This window comes from Lissotriton helveticus, chromosome 4_1 (genome assembly GCF_964261635.1).
Source record: "Lissotriton helveticus chromosome 4_1, aLisHel1.1, whole genome shotgun sequence".
Classification (NCBI taxonomy): Eukaryota; Metazoa; Chordata; class Amphibia; order Caudata; family Salamandridae; genus Lissotriton; species Lissotriton helveticus.
The window spans coordinates 1,527,514,107-1,527,538,475 of NC_136063.1; the positions used below are offsets into that span (position 1 = coordinate 1,527,514,107).

Consider the following 24,369-nt stretch of genomic DNA (forward strand, 5'->3'; position numbering starts at 1 on the left):
TGAGAAATGACGTCTCCACCCACTGCCGGTCCTGCCCGACCTGCCAGGCCAGCGGGAAGAGCGGCCGCAAACTCAAGGCACCTCTGCAACCATTCCCCGTTGTGACCACCCCGTTCGAAAGGGTGGGAATAGACATTGTGGGGCCCCTGGACCCCCGAACAGCACAAGGGCATCGATTCATCCTGGTCCTGGTGGACCACGCCACCCGCTATCCTGAGGCGGTTCCCCTTCGAACTGTAACAGCACCAGTGGTAGGTCGAGCCTTAATGGGGGTCTTCTCTCGAGTGGGCTTCCCCAGGGAAGTCGTCAGCGACAGGGGCACGAACTTTATTTCAAAATATATGAAATCCCTATGGCAACAGTGCGGAGTCACCTACCAATTCACAACCCCCTATCACCCGCAAGGAAACGGACTGGTCGAGCGATTCAACCGCACTCTCAAGGGGATGATCATGGGGCTGGAAGAACCCCTACGCCGCCAGTGGGACGTGCTACTACCGTGCCTCCTCTTCGCCTACCGAGAAGTCCCCCAGAAGTCCCTCGGCTTCAGCCCTTTCGAACTCCTGTACGGACACCCTGTTCGCGGGCCTCTCAGCCTAGTTAAAGAAGAGTGGGAAATGGCCCCCCTGAAGACCCCTCCAGATGTCTACAAGTACCTCCTGACCCTCCGTAATCAGACCCGGCGATTCAGAGAGCTCGCCAAAGCCAATCTTGAAGCCAGTCAGGAGGACATGAAGAAGTGGTACGATCAACATGCCTCCTCCATCGAATTCGAGCCTGGCCAGCAGGTATGGGTGATGTCCCCCATCGAACCTTGTGCCTTACAGGACAAATGGACGGGGCCCTTCAAGGTGATCGAGCGTAAGAGCCCCATCACCTACCTCATCGACATGGAATCCCCCCGGAACCCCCTCCGGGTCCTCCACGCCAACAGACTCAAACCCCACTTCGTGCGCTCGGAGCTCAGCCTGCTGATGGCTACAGACAGTGGGGCGGAAGAGGACTCCGAGCCCCTCCCTGACCTACTGGGGGCCGGGGAAAAAGATGGTTCAGTGGACGGGGTCCAACTCTCCGAGGCTCTGACCCCGGAGCAGCGCCAAGACTGTCGGGCCCTCCTGCTGCAATTTGCAAACCTATTCTCCCTCACACCCGGGGTCACCCCCTGGTGTCTGCACGACGTGGACACTGGCGACAGTCCTCCTATCCGACACCGGCCGTACCGAGTACCAGATCGGGTACGCACCTGCATCCAAGAAGAAGTCTCCAAGATGCTCGCACTCGGAGTCATCGAACCCTCGGACAGCCCCTGGGCCAGCCCGGTTGTACTGGTCCCCAAAGCTGCGGCCCCGGGCACCACACCCGAGCTCCGGTTCTGCGTCGACTATCGGGGTCTGAACGCTGTCACCCGAACCGACGCTCACCCCATCCCCGGAGCCGACGAACTAGTTGACCGCATGGGGGCGGCCCGCTACCTAAGCATCTTCGACCTGACGGCGGGCTACTGGCAGATCGGCCTCACCCCCAGGGCACAAGAACGATCCGCTTTCTCCACCCCGGATGGACACTACCATTTCAGAGTGATGCCATTCGGCATGAAAAACGCTCCAGCCACGTTTCAACGACTTGTGAACCAGGTATTGGCGGGCCTCGAAGAGTTCAGCGCCGCATACCTGGACGACATCGCGGTGTATAGCCGCCACTGGTCAGACCACCTCCGCCACCTCCGAGGGGTCCTGCAGGCCCTCCAACGGGCCGGCCTCACAATCAAGGCCAGCAAGTGCCAAATCGGCCAGGGGTCCGTGACCTACCTCGGACACCAAGTGGGGAGCGGTCTGGTGGCCCCCCTCCAGCTCAAGATCGCTGCCATCCAGTCCTGGCGCCCCCCCGTAACCCAAACCGAGGTCCGAGCCTTCTTGGGGCTCACCGGATACTATCGGCGGTTCGTAAAGGACTATGGCAGCATTGTGGGGCCCCTCACGGAACTCACATCCAAGACCAACCCAAAAACAGTCAACTGGACTCCCGACTGTCAAGCGGCCTTCGAGAGGCTGAAGGCCGCCATGTGCACCGCTCCTGTGCTCCAGGCCCCCGACTACAGCCGTGAGTTCATCGTCCAGACTGATGCCTCAGACCATGGCATCGGGCCGTCCTCTCCCAACTGAACCCCGAGGGAGTCGACCAACCAGTGGCCTTCATCAGCAGACGCCTCCTGCCCCGAGAACAGCGCTGGAGCACCATTGAGCGAGAGGCCTTCGCAGTAGTATGGGCCCTCAAGAAGCTCAGGCCTTACCTCTTCGGAACCCACTTCCGGGTACAAACAGATCATCGGCCCCTGCAATGGCTAATGCAAATGCGGGGGAGAACCCCAAACTATTGCGATGGTCCATCTCCCTGCAGGGGATGGACTTCACTGTGGAGCATCGCCCTGGCCAAGACCACGCCAACGCGGATGGCCTGTCCCGCTTTTTCCGCCTCGACGAGGAGAGTCCCCAAGAGGATGGGTGACTCTCCCCGCCTTCAGCTGGGGGGGACGCATGTTGGACAGGCCCCACGAAGGGCTCGCTCCCTCCCCGCATGACAAGGCCCAGACACCGGCTCTCCGGGGGCTACCCGCAGAAGCAACCCGCAACCCGTCCCCTCCGGGACGCCTGCTCCCGGATATCTCTGTGTCACGGGCCCGGGCCCCCGGCAGCCCCATTGCCCGGCCCAGCCGCCATCTTGGACACTGCACCACGCGGCCGCGTGGCCTCAGCTCGACCCCAACCCTGGGCCCGGCCAGGCCCCGCCATCCCGGCACCACCATCCATCCAGGAGGTGAACGGACCACTTGGCAGGCTAATGGGAGAAAGAAGTGTCGATGGCTCTCCCCCGCCAGGTGCCGATCGCCCCCAGCCTCCCCGGGTGCTGGCTCCACCCCCCTGCTGGGTGTCTGGACTCCCTCATCCTGGACCTCCCGACCTCCCAGTGCGAGGGTCCGGACATCAAAGGGCGCCAGACCTATAACCGAGGAGCCCCAGAGCAGGAAGGCAGTTGTATCCTGGAGTCGAGAGACACCGAGAAGAACTCATCCTGGACGGACTGCTGGCGCTGCCGCAGCCCTGCCTTGTGAACTATCGTCCTGCCTGCTGGCGCTGCCGCGGCCTTCTGCAACCTTCATCCTCGTGGGACCTGCTGGCGCTGCCGCGGCCCGTTGTAACTTCCATCTTCGTTGGGACCTGCTGGCGCTGCCGCGGCCCGTTGCCACCTACGATCTCTTCGGGACCTGCTGGCGCTGCCGCGGTCCGACCCGTCCGACCGCCGAGCTCGAGGATTGTGAGCTACAGCCGTTTCACCTCAGTACCCGTAGGTACCAAGACTGTCCCGCTACCCCCTTTCCCTACTAGAGACTAGAATTGAGAGGATCATCGTGTCCTGATCTCCTTGTATCGTACTACCTTACTTCAAGAACTGCCTATAAAAGGTGTTACTCTGATCTTCGTGTGGTGTCCATCTGTGGGGGGGGGAAGTTACTTGTCTGTACGATCGCTGGAGACGGCCCTCACCGGAGGCCTCTCCCCTTGTGCTCGGCCGACCCTCCAGGTCCCCGTCTAACAGTCTCCCTCTTGTTTAACTCCACCGAGAGTTTCATTTGCAAGAGAGTACCCAAAGCGCTACTGAGAAACTAGGGGCTGTTGCATTTAAATATCCGCAAGCCCAACACCAAGGCTGCCTAGTCTTGAATTTGTCTTGTGCTTTTTTACTACGGAGGCCGCTAGCAACCCTTCCGCCTTCCGGCCATGTCGGAGGCTGCCCCAAGTATTACATTATTTATCTTGGCGCTGTGCAATGGAGTTTCTTGTTACCCATCTCAACGAGCGTCATGTTATCGACCTTAGACGAATGATAGGCAGGGCAGCCCTACAGGATCGGTGCCTCCTGGTCCTCGTGGTGTCCAGCTGGAGGGCCTACTCTTCAGGGTGCAATTGAGAGACCTGAACTTGCCATCACAACTGTCAGTCGAAATAGGGGGCGGGTTATGCCTCTCACCGTGGCCTCGGTGGCCTGCGCAGTGCCTACCTCCCGGTGCTGGAAGGTATTTCGTGCGTAATAAATTGGACATAAGCTGGGCAGTCTTTAATAAGAGGACGTGCAAGATTATCCCTTTCACCGGCCAAAGCTTATCTCTCAATGGATGGCTGAGGGCCATTGCTCTACAGTTAATTAGCAGCAGAGGTAAATCAGGCTCTGGAAGGAGACGATCTCCACACATCTATCTTTGGAGGGCTTCTTAGGTCAGAGGTCACAAAGGACCGATGTGTGAGGCGGGAGGAGGCCCGAGAAATGAAAGAGCAAACGGCTGGAAAGGCTCCCAGTGCATCTGAGAAAACTCAGCGCTGAACACTGTGTATTTCAATATAAACAAGAAATCACTGAGGTCCGTTTTTTTTTTGCCGAGTTTTATATAGCGCAAACTTGACCCGAATCGGGTATCAGAGCGCTTTACAGAGCACCAGTTACGTTACATGAGGACACAACACTCACCTTTAAAGTTGCTGGGGACGGCCGCCGGTGCAATCTGCAGACTGCAGAGTTCACAGGAGAGGAGGGGCTGGGGCCGGGAGGAGCAGCTCAGCCTCGCAGTCCGTAGTCGCAGGCTCCGCTCAGCTCGAAAGGAATTTGAAAAGGAGGAAGTGGGGGGGGGGGGGGCCAAAGATAAAGGGCAAGATTACCGTGTCACTGTTCTGTTGCATGCAATGGTGTACGCGCTCGCACCATCTGGATTGCATTACACGGGCACTCTGACAGCTCGTAATTAAGATTAATCACTCTGCCGTGCTCGTTCTCGCACACAATATGCCACATCGGGCACGCGTAAATTACTTACATCCTATCACGGCAACGCTAATACATACACAGCACAGCGAAGACGAATCACTAGGCAGATGACAAAATACACTAAGGAATGTGTCTGTTCAGACCCCTAGAGATCCTTTCTTTCTTCTTTAGCATTAGGAGCTCGAAGCTCCACCCCCTTCGTGGGCGGAGGCCGAGCCCTAAAAATAACATTGTACAACCTTTCTTAAGCAGACCCTCAGTAGCCAGTATGATTGCCACATAAATCTTCTCACTTTGAAGTCAGAGACAGAAAAATAAACACCAAGCTCCCTGGAAGACACTACTTGACATTTGACCGCTGTCTTAGAGGGCACAGCAAATGTGGTAAAATAAGAACAAGGTTTAAAGGCCTGTTTACATAGAGTAAGTTCATGGAAGAATACAGTAAACAAGGTTTGAGAAATGGGAGTGATGAACTTGAGCTGGACAGCCTAAAGCAGATTAAGGCAGCAAATGGAAAACCAGAAAATGTTAGCTACAAACCACGAAGCCAACTGTAAGTAATGGGCGGAATACATTCATAGGTCAACTTTCTGAATGCCACAAGATGTCTTTGGCAAACCAGACAGCTGCACTGTCTGGTAAGGTATGACCTAAAAAGGACAGGCTTGACCTAGAAATGCCCTCACCTGGAAACAGCAGAAACTGCAGTTCCGTCCTTCAGCCCTACCATCAATCGGATAGAAGTACTCAGGATTAACTAATCAACAAACCTTTGCTAATTAAATCCATATGGAATTTCTAAAGGCAGCCCTTTCTTAGTCCTCCTCACTTTATTGTCTTGATCTTCACCTGCCAACCTCAGGTATGCAGGAAATACACTTCAACTGTTGGGGAAAGCTTTCCTCCATTTTGTGCCATGCTAAACCAGGGACATCCAAAATGGATCGCACTGCTTAAGTACTCGGACTCAACCACCTAGAGTTTTTCTACTACATATGTGCTACCTGCGTAGTCTACACACACAATTGTATTACATACACAAACACTGACAGCGCAAGGTTCTGGATTGCACATAACAGCGTAACTGTATACAAAAGATGTCAGTAGGCCACTCTCACTGACACAGATACAAAAAGGTCTCCTCACACTATAAATCACAAAACCTAGTACATTACCACCACTGCTTTGTGTGTACACTGGGGATGGACACAGTAGCTCTCTGTCGACTAGGAGGGCACGCATGGTGAACCAGTCCAGGACACAGGACAGGTCCTGGACCTCGCATTGTCAGGACAAGCGTAGGCCTATGTGCACATGCTAGTTTAGCCCAACCCCAAGGCCAAAATCCGAGTCAGGATACCAGATTCACATGTAGCCATATACTCCATGCAGGGGTGCAAACCGGTTTGCAATGCAGGAGACGTTCCTGTCCCAGCAGTCAAAAATACTAAATCATTCAGTCATAATTCTGCATTTCCGTATTCAGAGTTCAGATCATTGTTCCGCAGGTATGCAATAAGATTCACTTCTCTCAAACCTTTGAGATCACAGCATTTTGCCAAATAAGGAATACAATCTTTTATTCTTGGCATATACTTACTTCATCATAGCACAACTCAGCATTTTGCTATCATTAACGCTATGTAAACAAAACTTGCTGTGAACAATGGAAGTTCAAGTGTATCCCCAGCTGCCATCACCACTGTTGTGTCCCTTGGACTTCCTGATGCACCCCATTTTTAGGTCGAGCATGGGCAGCTCTGCTCTGCGATGCAATGCATGCTGTATTGAGGTAGGGACTTTAAGCTCCTCCCACTCTCCACCCACATTTTTTATTAGCTTTTCTCATTGTCCACTGTAAACTGTGGCTGTTCATTTGTCAAAAGGCTTAGTAGTCCCTCCTTAGTACTACCGGCTTGTCTCATTTTGTAACCTTCTATGACGACACCCCCTGTTATGATGCGTGGTGTTGCTCTGTAGGCTTTAATTACAACCTCCAAGCACTATTTTCTCAAATAGCGCAGGCAGGACATGCTCTTCCGGCATTTGCAATGCAATAAGTCTTGCATTTGCGAGGGTTTAAGCTATTGGCATTGTAAATGACAATGCCTTTTATCTATCGGTTTTAAAAACAACACATACATAAAAGGAATAGTCATTTACAATGCCAATAGCTCAAACTCTCATAAATGCAAGACCTAATGCATTGCAAATGCTTGTTCAATTTTGTTAATTGTTTCCTCTCAAAATGCCTCTATGCTGCGGTATAGCCATTCTTGGTGTATAAAAATCATGTCTGTCAAAGTTACATTGTACACACCGCCTAGTGGTATCTGGATACATATGTTAAAGCCCATTTTGAGTATAAACAAAATGATGTAAGCACTTAAAGTGCAATGGTTTGCGCTTGTAATTAAATGAAATGCACTAGGTTAGTCTTCACAGATATTGCTGTTGGTTGCCCGTGAGAGGTGTATTCGCCACCATGTCCCTTTTCGCTTTGCTCTCAACAGCCAAGGTCCCCAACAGGCGTATCCCTGTTTCACCTAGTACAGAAATGAGTTTCCCTGTTTCTTCCATTATTTGTATTTTTTAAATTGTTTGTAATTTTTGGACAACATTAAGGATGGGGCTCTTCATGCGAAAGAGGAGGTGTAAATGGTATGGATATCTGATCCATATATGAGCCCTGTGTCTTGTGTATAAGCGGCTGTCCATCAGGAGCAAGTCAGGTACCGTTCTTCATACGAGGGACAACCAGACAATGCCCAGAGCCACCCTGCAGTGTTATGAGGCAGCCCTAAATGGTCATCTAAAGCTATTGAGAATTCAGTGAGGCGAAGCAATGTTGCTCTTTGAAGGGCTGGATGGGGTTCTAGAGGTCTTGGACTCAGAGCCCATGCAGTTAGGAGGGCCACTTAGTCTAAAGAGCTGTTCATTCTAGTCTTGGGCTATAGGACAGTGGCATAGGCTCTGTGCCTCCTCTGCGGAGGGCCATGGCTTTGGCTTTTGCCCGGCGACATAGCACCTTGAACAAGGCCTTGGCCAATGGGGGTGCTCGACGTCTCTACATCCAGGTTATGGTCCTTTTAGCTACAATGAGAGCAAGATTGAAAAAACACCCCACAATTTTTTGTCGATTGGACCTACTCTATAACTAAAGGGCCCCCGTCTCTCAGAATCTTGTCTCCTGTTAATCCGTGACCGTCTCAGGCTTGGACAACACTGTGTCCTAAAATGGGCGCAATTGGGGGCAATCACGCAGCACGTGTTTCATGTCTGCTGCGGTGGTGCTGCACGAGATTCAAAGGCCTGTGGCTCCAGGAAATATTCTGGCGATCCCCGAAGGGGAGAGGTAGACCCTGTGCAATACTTAAAACTGAATGAGTTTAAGACGGGCATTCTGTTACACCTTTCTTGTGTATGGCTACGCTTAAGCCCACTCTCTTGTTTTTGAGGGTTTTGTTGAACTTTGATTCCCAAGTATCTCTCGGGCCTCAGCGAGGTGTGTCAAAACCACCAAAGCACTTGCAAGCCAGCTTATTGGTCTGTGACCATTACCCAGCATATGTAAGGTTTGCAGTAGCCGATGAGTGTCTGGTTCTCTGTTGTGGACGGCACAGATATCCCTAAGTGCGCCCTTTAAGGAGGCATAGAGGAGAAATTGACCTTCGTTCAGCCCATTCTGTTCCAGCAGGGTCAGGAAAGGGTGCAGTTGACAGTTTTGGAATAGGTCTCCCAGAGTGAGGATTCTTGCCTGGACAAGGGCCTTCAATTCCCCTTGTCCGAAAGCCGAAGTCCGACGGCCAAGAAGAGGTATTGCCGGTGTATAAGGAAGAATGTGTTTTGTGGCCCCTAAGGCTTTGGTGAAACAGGCATGGGACACCTGGAGGAGGAGGAGCAGGTGGCCACGGATAGGCCAGGTCCTGGGATTACTAGTGATAGTAATTCAGTGTGGGTTAGTGAAGGACTTCCTCAAGGAAGCGATCGGCAAGCCAGTAGGAGAGCAACTGCAGTCGGGCTGCCATATAATAATTTTTGAAGTTGTGATCCTGTGACCTGCGTGGTTTGGCATGGGCTGTAGTTGTAGGGGGCCACCAAGAGTTATGTCACTCAGGAGCTTGTGTAGTTCCTGGAAGAACGTCCAGGGGACAGCTACTGGGAGGGTGGCGAAATAGTACAAGCGATGAGGAAGCATCACCATCTTGGAAACTGTGATGCAGCCAATCACAGACAATGGGAGGAACTGGCAAAAGTTCACCGGTGGGGCTGCTGTTGTCAGGTTCCCATGGAGCAGGTTCTGGATCATGTGGTACAAGCGGATGCTGAGGTAGCGAAAGGAGGTAGGCTCCCATTAGATCAGGCCCTCATGCAAGTTTAGGAATATGAAGTCCATGACAGGCACCAAGGGGAAAATACAGGATTTGTCCCAGTTCACCCAGAGGCTGCACTAAACTCCGCCTGTAGCTCAGCTATATGGGACTGATCAGATAATAAGACCTTGAGATATGAGAACATCTTCTATGTATCATGATATCATGTAGATTCCGACAGGGCGAGGGATGCCCCACTCTCAGCCACACCGTCTAACTCAGGTCACCAGCAGCTCCATTGCTAAAGCAAATACAATTAGAGAAAGTGGGCTGCCCTACCTTGTTTCCCTGCCCACAGGGATGGACTCACAGAGAAGGCCCCCGATCTTGATAGTGACTGTAGGGTGACTGTAGGGTCTGTGTACAATATGCGGATCCGACAAAAATTCCATGAACAGAAGAAAAATTTGGACAGGATGCAAAAGAGGTAATACCAATTGAGGGCATTGAATGGCTTTGTAAGTCCAGCACTAGGACAGCAACTCTAAGACGTGTTGTCGACTGGCATGAAACCATTTTGGTCTACGTTAACCAATCAAGATATCACTCACTGGATGCAGAGGGCTAGGATCTAACTGAGGATTTTGTAATCAATGTTTACTATAGTGATAGGGCAATCCAAGGCCAGGTTGGTGGGTTCTTTCCCTGGTTTCAAGGGTAAGACTATTCCGTTTTCACGCAGGGTAGCCAGAAAGCATATAGCCTCCAGCAGGCTTTCATGCAACTTGGTCATTTTGAGAGCCAGGAAAATCCTGTATGTATTATAGAATTTGGCCAGAAGGCCACCTGTTCTGGGCCTTTTGCCTGTCTCTAGCCCTGTTGGAGCTGCCTTTGCCCAGCTGGTGCTGGAGAAGGCCCTGGAGCTCTACTCACCACCCGGCTGACTCTTCAGGGTGTCTGGGGGGGGGGGGGAGTTAACCCTCAACAGATACACACTCCTCCTGTGTAACACAGCACTGGTGGTGGCGCGACTGGATGTGATATGATACTCTGGGTGTGCCCAGATCCTGACTTTGAGAGAATGAGTATCCAATATGGAATGGTGCAAACAGGCATAGGAGCTGATATACCGGGCAAGGGGCTGCCCCGGAAATTTGCTAAAATATGGGACCCATTGTCAAAAGTGGCACATAGGTGCAGAAAAGGGCCAATACAATGGACACGGTTGGAGGGGAGGCAGGCTGTTGGCCAGGTGCACCGTAGTGGGATAAGTCCCCTGGATCTGGTTGCCTATTGACCCAATTATGGATTTGCTGTGCCCATGGAACTAAGATTGTTTAACTGCTACTAAATTGTCACTTGCTTTATCCGGCAGAGTTGTGCGCCACAACAACCTGGGAAGGTGGGGGGAATGGTTGTTTCATCCTATGTTGAATGATTTTAATGTTTGTGCCACCGCATAATCAATAAAAAGAATTTACAATAAAAAAATTAAATAACAGATTTTAAAAAGTGACGTATTTGGTTGGGGAGAACTAAGAACAGTGGAATCCCACTTCTGTCCGGAGTAGTCTTCAGTTGTTGCTGGGCCTTGACATACCAGGTAATTTTTATGATTTCTGGCGTAACTGGTTTTGGTTGTCTGACATTTTGGGACGGGCAGCAGTGTGGATCCGATATCCTATAGAAGGAAAAGGGGTTGTGCCTCGCCTGACAACTCTTGAATTTATGAGCAAGGTACTCTAGTTGCTGACCTTTGGTCATCTGCTCCCTATTGCCTTCTTTCACTCGCTAAGATGTTCATTAATTTATTTGCACCTAAATATTCTATTCCCGCTTTAGAAAATCTTTTTAAGGCAGGCCGTATAACGTTAGGAAAAGAAGTAGAGTCTGTTATTGTGGGGAATGGCACAAGTTTTGGACAAGAGGCATAATGGGGTAAAATATTTACATTGGGGACTGGCACTTACTTGGCGGTTGGTTGCAGACCTCAGATACTTTGCCTTACAAAAGGAACTGGTTATTTGAGGGAAAACAAAGACTTTGAAGTACGTAATAGACATGTGACTAAACAGTGTTCATGTTCTTCCACCCAGAAATATTATTTTTCTGTCTAGAGGTGAAACTTGCAAGGAGATAAGAAAATCCCAGCAAATGTTTTAGACTTGGAAGTTGGCTAAGAGTGCTGATGGAGAACCTAGCTCGGTTAATTACTACTCGAGTCAGTTTGTACCCAGACCTAAGGGACTTTTATGAGTCTGCAAACTCAATCTCACATTTCCAAGGTTCCGTCTGAGCTGGGGCATGGCACTAGGACATTGTGATGACCAACCTTGAAATTGAGTTGTCGGAGTTTGGAAGGCATGAAGAAGACTTTTGGCAATTAGCTCTGCTTTGTATTGGCTTATTAAGGATTTCACAGGATAGGGAAAATTCAAGCTTCATAAGTGTAAATCTAACCCCCATAAAAAAATTCCCACTAGACACTCGCATCTTCTTGAGACATTTCTTTATTTCATTTCCAGTACCATGAAAGAGATAATCGGCTTCCTAGTTGACGGGTGCTGCTGAGAGCAGAGAATTAGTATTACTGAGGGAGTCCTACTCTAATAGCCCTCAACCAGACCTTGTAGCCTTGATCCATTCCCCCATTTCCTCATTGAGGTGAAATGGGTGTGGTCACTTGTGAGGGCGAGAAGGAATGGATGGAACAGTACACAATACATCTCTTGACTCTCAAATTGTATTACAAATCTGTTTTAGCTGATTTAAGGCTTTTCAGTTAAACGACCTTGAGTGGTAAGACATCAAAGTGTAGAAAATTGCATAAGCATTTCTAGAAAGAGCTTAACAAGCATGTATTTAGAAACGCATCTTCAGAGAGTTTCCAAACAAGTGCAATTTCAGTTGCACAGAGAGACTCCGCACTACACATAACCTATACAAGTACATGCATTTAGTTTCCACTCTATCATTATGTCCTGAAAGGGGAGGAAATTAGACGTTTAAAAGGGAAGGCTACGTTTTGTTGTCATTTCCCTGTCAAAATTAAAACCTTTGACTTTTTCGAAACATTCACCTTCTAGAAATCCTTTAAATACAGTGTTTAAACTGGAGCACTATTTTTATGTCACTGGACCCTTAAGAGCACCTAAGACTGATTAGTTAGTATGAACGGTGCCGCTCTCTCCACGAGACGTCATTCTGCATTCCTCTGAATGTACCTTTTTCATTGACCCAGATATTTCAGTAGGTGTTTAAATATCCCTAAAGCTTTACAACATGAAAAAAGGTGTTTTCAAGGCCCCTATGGAGGGGCTAGATCAAATTAATTTTGCGATCAGGTAAATTTTGGACAAAGTAAAAACGTATCAGTTAGGTTTTCAACGTAGTGGTTGAATGCAAATGTATTTTCTTGTTTTAAATATACGCTTATTGGTGACAAATATCAAAATACATTATAATAGAAAGCATTTTTTTTTACACTTCTGGACGCCATTTTGCATGGATAGAGCGAAAGCTGTATTGGCCCTGACCACAACCATCGTTTTGTTTATGTGCGAGCATTCTGCAAGAAGTATACCTGTTCGGAAAACTGACAGATCTAAGCTCCATTGTGATATACTAAAATATAAAGTGTAAGCGATACATGCACTTGCGCTTTTATTGTATTGCATTTAAAGAAATTAAACTGATTAGTGAAATAATTTTGTGTCACTGTAATTCCTAATAACTATGTTAAAAAGCCAAGCACTGAGGGGGAAGAAGTCTGGAGGTTGCGTAAGGTCCCCATAGCAGCCTCATGGGGGTGGTTTGCTACATGAGTTCCAGACTTTTAAAGATTCCCTAGTGTTTTAGAGGGGGAACCTCGTTCATCTATCATAGTGGACCACCACGGGCTGGTCCGTCCGATACCCTTATTATCCCCCACTCTAGTGCTCCTCGCATCTCCCTCCCAAGAGCTCCGGTCTCTTTCCATAGGAGATACAAATGTGCCTAATGCTATTGGGTAGAAGGAGGGGAATGTCCGTCATCTCCGCTATCAAGGAATACTGTGGAGGCATAAATGTCACAGACATTGTTAAATCGCTGACATAAACAAATGTGGTGTGACTTTCATTGTTGTGATCTGAAATTAATAGTGTTACTGTTCTTACTATTGTGTGTTGAACAAGCTGCTCCTTTCTAAATACTGTTTGTCATATTGTCTTGCGTATGTGAATGCTTTCAACTGATACAGTTTCAAAAACTTTGTTCTGTAATAACGAATAACATTGGTTTAAAAAAACTATGTTAAAAAGACCAAAGAATACCAGCAAATATGTATTGAAAGTCCCGGAATCTTCAGGACTCAAAGGAATCTTGAGAAAACAAGGACCATGACAACTGGCAAAAACTACAAGAAACCACTGGCCTGGTTCTGGCGCAAAACACGCATCGAAGCAGCAATGTAGTACAAATACTCCGGGGTGATCATGGATAAGGGAGGCCACTTTGTTGCTCAGAGGGATTCGATCAAAAGAAAAGGCCTCACTTTGGTAGTCACATTAAGGATCCTTAGGTTAAAATTGAAAGGTCCAACACTACTCCCTTTAGTTCGAGCAATACAAACCAAACTTATACCAACGATAGCTTACGGCAGCAAACTGCAGAGGTGCAAGGATGCTAAAACCCTGGGCAGCACCGTATTAAGAGCGTATAGAATCCGCTTCAGCCTGCCAAATCACACCTTGCCAGCAAAGATCAAGCTGGAGTTTGGACTACAAAGGCAGACCTTGGCAAGGCAAGGAGCCTTCATTATCAACTGGGACAAAACCGGGAACGTTCCACCAAAAACCCTCAATCACTACCTATGGTTAGAACCGCAATAGAGAGACTTATCGCCAGCCACGATTTACCTCAATGAATGCCTGCACAACACAGGGCTTCTACAGCTCTGGGAATCAACCATCAGCAATGCTGCATTCAAAAAAGCTAGTGTGGAAATCTGTAAAATCTCTATCGCTGGTTGAATATAAAGCCGCACAATTTTATGCCAAGGCACATTCTAAGAACTTACATTATTTATTTTAATTTATTTATTTATTTTAAAGGACTTCTGTCTGCTCACACACAATTTTATCATTTTGTTAGGATTTTTAATACTTTGTTTCTCCTATGCAATGGTTTCAAGTAACTATGCTAATAACATTTTGACTTTGACTTCATTAGGAAGGCCGTTAGTTCTCAAGCTGCATCCTCTTAAATTAAGATTTTTATACATAAAATAATTGTGTGCATCAGTACGCGGCCCTACTGCCTTGTTGAAGTCTATGCAGTTGTGTTGTGGAATTCAACATATTGAGGTGCAGTGCTTTTATATGGTGGGTTTAACAAACTTTTTCAAACAAAATATTCTGTTTGTATTGTTGGTAACACCACTTGATAAAGGTAAATCTACATGTAGAATATTGAGTGTGTTGGCTGTTTATTCAATAGTAATAGAAATACTGATTTGTTAACATCTTCAAATAAAATGTGAAATGCTGAGTACTTAGATCACATGCTGAACCCTTCGGTGGATATTACGTGCTGTACTGATGCATTTTGCTCATTGTTTCTCTTGCATTGATCCGGGTTGTATAGGGATGCAACTTCAGGCCAGTTTACAGCATATATTTGTCCTTTCATGTTTTTGACTGTGAACACTTCTGGTCTAGTGTAGACATTTAGTCCCATTGGAACCAGGCTTCTGACACCTTATGGTAAACCAGTGCTTTGTTTTTTTAGCCTTAATTCTGTTTATCTAGGATATTCCCATGCGAGAGTCCGCCCCCTTGTCTTTGACGCTACAAAAGCCTTAACTTTGCCAGCTATGTTCACTGCTTGTCCTGCGCCCAGGATGCTGTGTACGCAAACTCCACTGTCCTGTGAATGTGTTGTGCAGAAATGTCAGCATGTATAGAAGAGAGTGCCTGCTGCAGCAGAGTTTTTGATCTACAGCCCAGCTTTAGCAATATATATAGATGTTTTTAAGATTGTTTTTGTTGATTTTATAGAGTGCAGTGCACTACTATTAACAGTGGAGCTCGTGCCAGGATTGGTACATAACCTGATGCAACATAATACATGTTTGGCATTGTAAACCATAGTGTGTACATATTAAATTGGCAGGATACATTATAAGCATTACAATGGTAGTTGCCACATTTCGCAAATTTCAGAAATTACGGTAGGATCAGGCAAGGGGACTCCCGCTGTGCAGGGAACAAAGAGGAGGGAGGGAGGGGAAAAGGAGAGGCTACGAGAGTGAGGAGAGATAGAAAGAACCTCAATCCAACAGTGTGAAAGCGCTACAGTCCTCGTTATATGGATTTTAGCATATTAAAGCTGTTCATGTGTGTCCTTACCAATGGAGGCCAGGCATGCAGCCCCATAGGGTCGCGGCAGCTCTAGCAATATTTGTATATTTACTGATGGTGACAAAGCATAAGTGCATTTCTCCATTGAGGGAGCCAGCTTTAGACTCGGTGGTGGAGTTAGAGAGGGGTAGTGATCACACATAGGGATGCAGTTCTAGAAGTGTGGATGCAGCCACTTGACCCAGCTTTCACTCAAAAGGGTTAATAAACAGTTCATTTCTGAGCAGTGCCTTATGTGTGCCAGTGGTTGCTGGCGATCACCAACAATGATTTATGCAGACAGGATCTAATTTTTTATCATCTGTCTTTGACACAAAGCAAGAGAGCGAAAGGCAGAAAAAGGATAAAGAAAGAGGAAGAATTGGGGGGCGTGGCTTGGCAAGCCACAATGGCGGCTGTGTCCTGCTGAGGCTCCGCGATCGGGCTAGCATCTTGCCCACTTCCTGAGATCGCCGGGAGCCTCAGCCTACAACATCTATCCCCATAATGCTCACCTGCAGTGGAGCGTCCTCGGGTTGAACCAAGGGGGCTGCTAGCGAGCGACAAGCACCGGACCATCTCTCGCCAGAGCCGGAGCTGAGCCCCCCTAAAATGGCGGACGCGACTCCGTCTCCCTGATGTGGGCGCCACCGAGAGCCTGTCCCTGAGGCGGCGACCCTGGATGGAGCGGACAGCTGGCGGAACCCGGAAAACACCAGGAGGGAGCGGAGTGACCGGCCCACGGGGTTGTGCTCCGGACCAGGTTAGCTCCCACGGCGGCAGTCCGGTATACAAGATGGCGGCCGCTATACCGGAGCTCCATCGCACCGGCGCTCCTGCACAGACGGGAGCCTGACCCCAGCCAGCCACCGCGGACCGAGGGGCGCCGGTGGCAGTGCCGCCTACACAGCGCTGTGCCCTCCGGACATCCAGGGTCCTCATCTGGCGGCGGTGAGTGTCGACCCCTCTCCCCCCCCCCTCCGTGGACTGCGGCGCCGACGGCCCGGCGGCCTCCTACCCCCGAATCACGAACCACGCCGGCCCTTAGTGGGGGGGGGGCTGGAACGCTCCTGCCGCCTTGTGCAGCCCGGCGGACCCGGGTGCCTGACCCTAAGATGGCGCCCGCAGGGACAGGAGCACCGTGATCGGCGCGGGCTCCGCCCTGGAAGTGGGGTGCTCCTCCGACCCTGAGGCGGTGGCACGCCACGTCGACGACGCTCACAGCCCCGAGCCCCCCCGGGCCTCTGTCGCCTGCTCCTTGGCCCCCAGGTTCGGCTGAAGGACTACCTCACACGCCGAAGGGAGAGGGAGCAAGATCCAGCTGCATTTACAACGCCCTGTCTCCTGGGGGAACCTGGTCTGTGGAGGCTGTACCCCCTGACACGTATCTCCTGACGCCGGGGCTGCCACCCCTCGCAGCCGCAAGTTACCATTACTACCCCGAGCCAATAGGGGTTCCCCTGAGGGAAGCCAGTGACTACCCCAGGACCGAGAAGAACTGGGAGCCCAACCTGCACTGAGCTGTCGACTACCCGGATACACTGAGGGAAGGTGATCTGCTGAACGCGAGGTGCACGGAGGTCCGGGCTCCCCCCCATCTCTGACAGCAATCATGGGAAAACCGAGGGCCCCGCAAGTGACGGCTGTCCCCGAGACTGCCGTCGAGAAGATACCACACACAAGAACGTGGACGCAAGCCAACGCGTCGCAAACCGACCCCACACTGTCAGCAAAGTTGGATCAGGTGTTGGCGGCAATTGAATTGTCCCGCCTCTCGATGGAGGAGAGATTGGGCGCCCTGACGACAGACATCAGTCTAATCCGCGACGACCATCGCAAGTTGGCGGACAGGGTGAAGGAAGGAGAACGGATCGTGACCGAGCTGCAGCCTGCGGTGAAAACACAGGAGGCGGCAATGAAGGAGGTCCTACACCGCGTGGCGGTCCTCGAGGAACGCACAGTGGATTTGGAGGGGCGCTCGAGACGATGTAACATCCGCGTCCTGGGCCTGCCGGAAGGGATTGAGAACTCGGACCCTCTGACATACATGGAGTCCTGGACCAAATCATTCATCCCGGAAGCGGAGCGGTCGGCATACTTCTCCATTGAAAGAGCCCATAGGGTCCCGGCCCGGGCACCCAAGCCAGGCCTTCCTCCGCGACCCATGTTGGCTAAATTCTTGCACTTCCGAGACCGCGATGCGGTGCTTCGTGCGGCCCGGACGGCGGGCCCCCTACAAGTTGAAGACCAGCACGTCATGGTGTTCCCGGACTACGCCCGAGAAGTCCAGCAACAGCGTTCCAACTTCCTGGACGTCAAGAGGCTCCTCCGCGCCAATGATCTTCAATATTCCCTGCTGTTCCCGGCCCGCCTAAAAGTGCTACACAAGGGGAAAGCCCTCTTCTTCGACACGGCGGAGGAAGCACAGGATTGGACTGAGTTTCACTGCCCAATAATCCCTAAACCCGGACCCCAGAGGGCACGCAACAACGACTTCAGCCGATCCAGACGACGGGGCGCGAGCCGTGCCCGATCAGGTCGCCCCAAAAGCCAAGCATCCTCCCCCACGGGCTCACCCGACCTCACGCAAATCCTGCAGGAGCGACGCGATGCCTTACGAGCGGTGACCGAACTGCACACATCACCCTTCGCATCGGATCTGGAAGGTCAACCGCACCTGTTCACCCCTGAGAAAGACCGGGACAGTGATGGAACAATGTCGGGGATTGGACCAATCTCCTCCCCCCTCGTTGCGGCGCACACCTTGGACGCTACCCTGACCAGCCAACCTGGTACCTCTTCGTGATGGATGAACTGTCCACTGCTATATCCTTCTCATGGTTGCCTACTGTATTGCGCGACGTCTAGGAGCCTAGACTGCATTGCCAAATAATTGTAAGCGCTGGCGAGCGATAGACGCTTCTCCTGCACGAGCCCGACCTGCGTACAGGCCCAGCAACGACACACGCTGCCACCCCCGCAGATTTCCGTTGTATTTCTCCCCTAGTGGGACACTAGTTTGGATATGCCACCTCCGGTGAGATATCCTCAGTATTGGGACTGTTTCCCACCCAAGGTTCTATTTGTTGTTAATCCCCTTAGTCCCTCCCCCACGATTGTGGAAGCTTGGCGCACAGGGACACACATGACACATACGCACTGGCGGCTCTCGGGAGATATAGGGGGGTCCCTCTCCCAACCACGCTACCCTAAGAATGGCAGTCTCACGCTCAGACATTAATGTCCTTACACTGAACGTACGAGGCCTCCACACGCCTAGCAAACGCTACTCTGTTTACTCCTACATTAAGCGTATGTCAGCCAGTATTGCATTTCTGCAGGAGACACACATTGACGCTACCGAACTCACTCGCTTGCAGGTCAAATGGCGAGGGATCTTCTGTGCCACACACTATTCAGCGTTTGCGCGCGGCGCGTTAATCTGGGTCAGGCCGGGTACTCCCTTCCGGGTGCTCCGACGGGTAGTAGAGAGGGCAGGTATGCGCTTCTAGAGGGAATACTTGACGGACAGGGAATACTCCTTGGCAGCATATACGCCCCTAACGCGGATCAGGATAAATTTTGGGATCACCTCACGGGCGTTTTGGCCCAGTTCACTACATTTCCGTGGGTGCTGGGAGGTGATTTTAATTGCACGCTGGACCCCACCCTAGACCGCTCGCATCCTCCCCCCACGCACTCCCCGGCCCCTCGGCAGGCAGAGCTCTTTAGGGCATGGACCACGCACTGGGCGCTCACTGACGCATGGCGACACCTACACCCACTGGCTCGCATTTACTCCTTCCACTCGATTCCACACAACCTCCGGGTCCGCCTGGACCGTTTCCTCTGTTCTGCACCAATCCTCCCTAAGATCATATCTACAGACTACCTAGGTCGGATCCTCTCGGATCATGACGCCCACATCATTCGTCTGACCTGGCGCCCCCCGCATCCACCAGTCCCCACCTGGCGCCTTCCTAGGGATTGCCTCTCAGATCCAGTATTCAGAGACACACACAAAACCAGCATCCAAGACTACTTCACACACAACACGAACACGGCATCGTCGGTGCTGGTGGAGTGGGACGCGTTTAAAGTGGTGGCACGGGGGGAATGCATCAAACAGGTAGTAGGGGTCCGCCGCACCTTGGAACGGACGCTCCTGACCTCAGAGCAAGCTCTGGCCGCACTCACTAAACGACCTGACGACTCGGAGGAGCACGCCGTGCTTACGGCCGAGGCTAAGACGGAGTATCGGACTGCCTGCGCTGACCTCCGAAAATACAATTTTAGGGCTTACGCCTCCAGAGTGCACAAGGACAGAGACAAAACTGGGGCGCTATTGGCCTGGATGGCGAGGCAGGACACCGAAATCAAACCAATCACGGATATCATCAATCCGGACGGTGTGCTGGTGCGCTCACAGGACGAGATCCTCCTGGCATTTCAGTGTCACTATGCACAGGTGTACGGGACCCCGGCCCAGTACTCCCCGTTTTCTGTAGATCGCTTTTTAGACCCGCTGACGTTACCCGCAATATCGGATGTCGACAAGCGCACTCTCGACACCAGGATAGTACCCTCTGACATCACCCAGGCGATGCGTGCCATGTCTCGGAATAAAGCGCCGGGACTGGACGGCTTCCCACTGGAATACTACTCGACATTCTCTCCCCTAGTAGTCCCCCGTCTGTCACGGATGTTCGGGGCGTCTCTTCACCTAGGGAGGTTACCCCAGTCACTGCGGGAATCCGTGATTGTCACCTTTCCCAAACCCCACAGAGATCCACTCCACATGGGGTCGTACCGCCCCATCACGCTCCTGTCGGCCGACTGTAAGATCCTGGGGAAAATTCTGGCTGATATGCGCAGGTCATACGCCCACTAGTCCACCCCGACCAATGCGGCTTTGTTCCGGGGAGGAACACCTCCCAGAACCTCCGCCGAGTCTTCCATGTTCAGGATCAGATACGTGACAGATTTCCCCCGCGCCGCCTGCCTCATTATGGACCTGGAGAAGGCGTTTGACACCCTCACCTGGCCCTACCTATTCTCAGTCTTGCGGCGCCTCAATATCGGCCCGACACTCATGGCGTACACACGCCTCCTGTATACCGATTTAACCACACGAGTTCGTATCGGGAAACGCATATCACCAGCGTTTGGAGTTCGACGAGGCACAAGACAGGGGTGCCCCCTGTCGCCTCTTATTTGCGCTGGCAGCTGAGCCGCTGGCGGTTCGGCTGCGCCTGGAGGGTGTGGAATGGGGCATCCCACTTGCGGACGGTACACATTGCGTATCCATGTACGCGGACGATCTCCTCATATACGTCTGAGACATCGAAACGGACCTGGCCCCCATAGGGGCAACCCTGGCGGAATTTGCAGACGCCTCGGGACTGCGGGTGAACTGGGACAAGTCCACAGTCTACCCCCTACACCCGAGCCTGCCCCCCCGGGAAGTCGAGCTCGGACCGCATAAACTCTCATGGTCCACGGAGGCTCCCCGGTACCTCGGTGTCCGCTTGTACCATTCTCCAGCAGACCTTTTTGAGGGTAATCACCGCAAAGCACTCGCCAGTCTGCGCCCGGCGGTTGCCTTCTGGAATAAACTCCCGTTGGCCCCAATAGGACGGATAGCCCTGGCAAAAATGATAATGCTTCCCCGACTCCTTTACCACTTCACAAATTTACCGGTGATACCACCCAGGTCCTTCTTCCGCGACGTTGACTCCCTCCTAGGGACCCTCATCTGGGGCGAGGGCCGACACAGGGTCGCCCTGAAAACCCTCCAACTTCCCACGACGCAGGGAGGGCTCGGAGCTCCGTCCTTCGAGTCATATTTCCTCGCGGCACAGCTCCAATGGCTATCGTACTGGACGGCGGACCGTTACCCTCAGGAGACTGTTACCCCGACCGGCAGAATCGCAACCCCGGAACTCACCCGTCTTCTCCTCCCAGGCACCAAGCCACGGCGCACATACCCCCTTCAAGTGGCGATAGCGCGCCGGTGCATGATGCGGATCCACCGAATGTTCCCCAATAGACCTCCGTACTCCCCGCTACTACCGTTGATAGGCAGCCCCAGGCAGGACTCCTACTTCACGGCTCCACTCTTCACCGAATGGTCGCACTGTGGCATCACGGATCTGGAATCGCTCTTCGAGGAAGGCCAGCTAAAATCACTTGACCGCCTGATCGCTGAATACGGGCTCCCCCCGGGCCAATTCCTCAGATATAGACAGCTGATCGGCGGATACCGGCCCCATTTTAATCTCCACACTGGCGAGCCAGACACGCATCCAGTAATACATGCAATCCTACGTATGGGGGTGGGACGCCACTTAGTCACCTGGCTGTATAAATCCATCCGGGAACTCTCACACGCTCCCCTGACGACCTTGCGAGCTACATGGGAGGAGGACATAGGTCGCGCACTACATGACTCAGAATGGACTAAAGCGCTCGAGGCCCCAAAACGCGTCTCTAGGAACGCCCGCTTCAAGAACATCCAATACTATATCCTACACAGGGCGTACCTCACCCCAGCGCGATTGCAGAAGTTCTATCCCTCCACATCATTCCTATGCCCCAGATGCTGCTCCCTTGCTGCAGATTTTCGCCATATGTTTTGGAGCTGTCCCGACCTTCATTCCTTTTGGCGGGTGGTACACGACACGCTGTCGGAACTCACAGATCTCACTACACTAGCCACCTGGGAGTCCAGCGCACTAGGCATCTTTCATGTCCCTAAGCGAGCCCCGGTACATAGACGCTTCGTGTCCTTAGCGCTCCTGTTGGCAAACAGATGCATAGCCATGCGCTGGCGATCCCCGGAGGGTCCCCCTATAGCAGCATGGACGGGGGCGGTCGGTAAATGGGCGGCGGCGGAAGAGGATGCTCTTAGAGAGGAAGAAGCCAAGGGCGCGCGTAAATTTCCCATATCCATGGAATGGGCTATGCTCCTCCACAGCTTCCGGCAGTCCACACGAGCAGGAGACCCACCTACTCCTCCCCCCACCCCGCCCAATAGGACCAATAGCCTCTACCTGGTGTCACCCTCCCCAAGGCAGGCTCCCGGTACCCCCTGCATCCTGATCAAACTCTCATGTGTCATGCCGCCCACCTTGTTACTCATGTGCACGGGGTGTATCCGCCCCTATCTAGTCCCCTTCCCCCCCCCTTTTCTGGAGCGCAAACTGAAATGGCTCCTCGGCCCCCCCCCCCGACACCCGTCACCAGTATCACCCTGCTCAGACCCTGCTAGCGCCCGCATGCTTCCCTCCCACAGTTTTGTCCCCCCCCGTTCTCTGGTAGCACCGTTATATAGACAGTACAGACCCCGACCCAACGCCCCTGAGGCGGAAACTTACATGCCTGTCATCATTCATCGTCCTCTTGGCGATGCAGGTTCACTGTCTCCCAGCCTGCAGACATGTTTGCACGATCTGTACTGATTAATTGAGGAAATGTATATTTGCACCAGTTGTATAAAACGAAAAAAACGTTGCACGCTTGGCTGTTCATGGCTGAATGTTGAGGCCACGTCAGCAGATTATTTACACTGTACCCGTTTACTCTGATGCAACAATAAAACAAATTTAAAAAAAAAAAAGAAAGAGGAAGAATTAAATAGGGAAACCGCGACAAAGCAAAGGGATACATCAGGGAAGAAAAAGATCTTATAAGAATGAGATGGAGACTGGAAGTTTCGGGTGGTGGAAGAAAGGTGAATACAATGGAATCTAGATTAGGCAGCCTTAGTATTTGACAAGCCCTTCAGTTCGCACCACCAGTGATGGGCATCTGAGAAACCCATCCATTAAAAAAGAAAAAAGCGACTCCCTTTGAGAAAGGGTCACTTTTGAAGTGTTTACTGATGGATTGTAATGTTTATTGATATAAGGAATACATCGTTCTCATGAAATTAGATTTTATCTAAAAGGTGTAGCTGACAGAGAACTATCTGGTCAGAATCCATAAATGTCGTTTTTGAGTAATTTTGGTAAAATGTGGCCAACTTTCCATAAACATTTGTGGTAGTATGCAGGGCCAACATGAAGACCTCCAAGAGTCATAGAGCTACTCCTAATAGGTTAAGGTACCAAAACATCAGACCTAGTTGGAGAAAGCATGAAGAGGCTTGAAGTAGACCAATTCCAATTAATGTTATCTCAATTTTCTATTTCAGCTGTTGAAAGTTGGTCAAGTTGACCAGGGCGATAGATCATGAGGTCACTCTACTTTCTGCTCCCTACAACGGCTGTCCTGCTGTGCTGCACTTGGATCTTACCAACACTGGGCTGCAACAAAGCGCTTTGTGCTAGTGACGTAAGCAAGTGCCTCATTCAGGTAGGCTTGTGGTCTATGTTGTCTGCTGGTCGTTCTATAAATGAACGATAACAATGTGGTTTTCAATATAGTGGGAAAAACGCCCTCTGTAATTTTATTTAAAAGCTGTGTGTCTCTGCTTCAGTAACACATCGTGCTGTTCTCCAGGAATTGTTGTCCCTCGCCCCATAAGCATGAAATGATTTCTGTTTTTAGAGGGTACTTGGGCATTTTCAACTAGATTGTGTTTTAAGGAGCATGAAACAACATTTATTGTTTTGGTAATGTGTGGAAGAAAAAACGTGTGAGCAGATTACTATTTCTTCAATTGTTGAGCTCCAGATTAGAGCACTGTGTAGCTCAGTGCAGATGGGTGCACACAAATGAAAACAGTTGGTTAAGCTGTAAGTGGAACACTTCACTCATGGACACAAATGATGTACCTTTTAAAGTGCTAATGAAGATAAGGGTCATTGGAGTTGTACAGGTTCTCCCAAAGTGGTGCATAACTGATCGGTCAGTCG

At 51.0% G+C, this 24,369-nt stretch overlaps 1 protein-coding gene across 2 annotated transcripts in view; it reads left to right on the forward strand.

Moving 5' to 3' along the window:
• Window positions 1–24,369, forward strand: part of TWSG1 (twisted gastrulation BMP signaling modulator 1) — a 129,015-nt gene that overhangs the window by 27,302 nt on the left and 77,344 nt on the right. For both annotated transcript variants that reach the window (XM_078688136.1, XM_078688135.1), the window contains exon 2: window positions 23,706–23,866. In XM_078688136.1, the coding sequence (XP_078544262.1) occupies window positions 23,744–23,866 (123 nt within the window). In that variant the 5' untranslated portion in view covers window positions 23,706–23,743. The remainder of the gene's footprint in view (window positions 1–23,705; window positions 23,867–24,369) is intronic.